This window comes from Nicotiana tomentosiformis, chromosome 4 (genome assembly GCF_000390325.3).
Source record: "Nicotiana tomentosiformis chromosome 4, ASM39032v3, whole genome shotgun sequence".
Classification (NCBI taxonomy): Eukaryota; Viridiplantae; Streptophyta; class Magnoliopsida; order Solanales; family Solanaceae; genus Nicotiana; species Nicotiana tomentosiformis.
The window spans coordinates 26,368,923-26,371,415 of record NC_090815.1 but is presented as its reverse complement, the minus strand read 5'-3'; the positions used below and the strand labels follow the sequence as shown (position 1 = coordinate 26,371,415).

The window sequence follows — 2,493 nt, the reverse complement described above, 5'->3', positions numbered from 1 at the left end:
TTCCGGCTGGGACCTCCTTCTTCCTTCCTCTTTTCTCTTCATTTTCCCAGGGCAAATGAATCGATTTTCTCCGATTTAGTTCTCATTGCCGCAGCTTCACATCTTCATCACCCCATGAATCCCTTTATCATATCTAAAAAAAAAAGGAGAGTTCCATCATTGAAAATATTTTAACCAACTACGACCTTGATTTTGTTGGTCACGACCTAGAAATATAACTCCGATGGATGATGAGACCGTGGTCTTTTTGACGTTGCTACCGATAGGAAAGGGGGGGGGGGGGGGGTCTACTAGTTAGATTAAGAGTTAATTAAAATTCTAGGTGGCATTTAATTTAAATAATTTACTTTCGTTCGACGAAAAGGGTAAATCTGAACTATTTGTATAACGGAAGGGGTACGAATAGGCTACTTTTTTAATGAAAGACAAATCCGCTCTCAATCGAATACTTTAGGGGAAAAATTAGACCTTTTCCCTTTTTAAAAATAAATCTAATGGTTAAAATTTTATGGTGAAGGGCAACACTAACTTAGCAAGACCTAATTGTATACGTAATGAGCTAGCATTAATCTTCCATCTCCACTAATAAAAAACATGAGTTGTCATGGATCATGTTTTATACTAGCTTTTCATGCAGATAACTAGAACATAATTTATTTAATAATAATAATAGAAACTAAGAATATAATCTATATAAAGCCTACAGTCTCTCAACTTTTTTTCACCACTTCCTTTTCAAAACTTTTCTTCTATATCGAAGAAGAAAATATGGGTGTAAAAGGCAAGTTGATTGCTTCAGTAGAGGTGAAGTGTGGAGGACACTCGATTCATGATATTTTTCACACCTCTACTCATCATATATCTAACATAAGTCCCGGTAAGGTCCACAAAGTTGTTATTGATGAAGGTGAAACCATAAAAATTGGTTCGATTGTTAACTGGAAATATAACGATGGTATATAATTGATATTTCTTCTCTATGTATATATATTATTTACTTGTATCAATTTTCGCATTGGGGTGTATTTAGTATGTCAAAAAGGTTTTATTCAAAAAATAGTTTTCGTGAAAACATTATTTGATGATGTTTTTGGTTACCATAAAATGTTTTACATCAAATTGGGGAAAATCTTTTTGACAAAAGTCACTTTTCTAATAACTATCTTAATGTTTGACTTCATATTACATGGTCCAACTAATATTAAGACATATTAGACATATTATTGATAATGCTCAAAAACTTCTTAACACTCTATTTGCTAATATTATTACTAGCATTCAATATAATATATACGTAGAATAGTTTTCATTCACCAATTACCAAGTACTGGAAATATTTTACCAAATGCTTTTTAAAAACATATTTCTCAAAGAAAATTCCTTTTGTCATACCAAACTCAATATAATCAATTTAAAGCTTTTTTACCTAGTAATTCAATTTGTTTCACAATGCCAAATGTTCTTTTGAGATTTTTAACGATAATTCTATTCATGAAAAAACATAGCACGTTCAATCTCCGTGAGCTTCAAATAAATTTTGGAGAAAATGAAAATGAAAAACAAAGGAAAAAAAAAAGAAATGAGAAGAAAATATGTTATTCTGAATGTTTATATCTTTTATATGAGGAACTGGACTATTGAACATGGAGTAACATCTCATGTATTTTTGAACTTTTTCGATTACAGATGGAAAAGATAAGATATGTAAGCAAGTGATTGAAGCCGCGGATTATCAGAAGAAATCAATCACTTGGAAAGTGATTGGAGGAGATCTATTAGAGTTGTACAATTCCTTCACTATTATCACATCCCATGACCACCAATGGACTACATGGACACTTGAGTACGAGAAGAAAACTGAAGACACCCCAGAGCCTCTCGTTTTCTTGGGTTATGCCCTACATGTGACCAAAGATATAGAGGGTCACCTTCTCAAGTAATATAATCTATGCGTATGTATGTATGTATGTTAATACACACATATATACATATCTCTGTGTGTGTAATGTGTATTTGGCAATATTGGCTAGTTCTAGCTAGCTGCGTGTGAAATAAAGAATGTTGTGTTTCAAGAATATATTATATATGCACTCTCCTTCTATGGATGTATTTCCAATGGTGAATATATGTAAAATATTATAAATTTTGCAAGTGTGAGCTTTACCTATAACAAAGACGATTTATTTATCAATGTGCTATTCTCATTCTTTCCAATTTTTTTGGGTTCATATAGTACTAGTTATATGGGGACTAAGATTTACATATAGTTCCTACTGCAGTATTGATTACTAGCCAGTCATATTGTCTTATATAATTCAGTAGTTAGCTCCTATATTTTAGGGAAAATGCATATGAAACTAGCTCAAATAAGAGCTGAAACTAAACCTGAAAATTTTAAAGAAACGCTAACTGATATCATAAGCCAATGTCAACAGAGAGCTAACCTGCACCAATATTTTCAGTCTCCGGATGGTCCATATTGTGATTTGGGAC

At 32.1% G+C, this 2,493-nt stretch overlaps 1 protein-coding gene across 1 annotated transcript; it reads left to right on the top strand.

The window, feature by feature from the left end:
- The first annotated feature begins 714 nt into the window (after positions 1-714).
- On the top strand, positions 715-2,151 carry LOC104109202 (kirola-like). The gene is made up of 2 exons (XM_009618429.4): positions 715-955; positions 1,687-2,151. Exons 1-2 carry the CDS (start codon positions 769-771, stop codon positions 1,938-1,940), a joined length of 441 nt encoding a protein of 146 aa, XP_009616724.1. The 5' UTR covers positions 715-768; the 3' UTR covers positions 1,941-2,151.
- Positions 2,152-2,493: the final 342 nt, after the last annotated feature.

Coding starts and splice junctions, on each gene's coding strand:
- LOC104109202 (XM_009618429.4), top strand. CDS start 769: ATGGGTGTAAAAGGCAAGTTGATTGCTTCAGTAGAGGTGAAGTGTGGA. Junction 956..1,686: donor TAACTGGAAATATAACGATG/GTATATAATTGA, acceptor TTTCGATTACAG/ATGGAAAAGATAAGATATGT.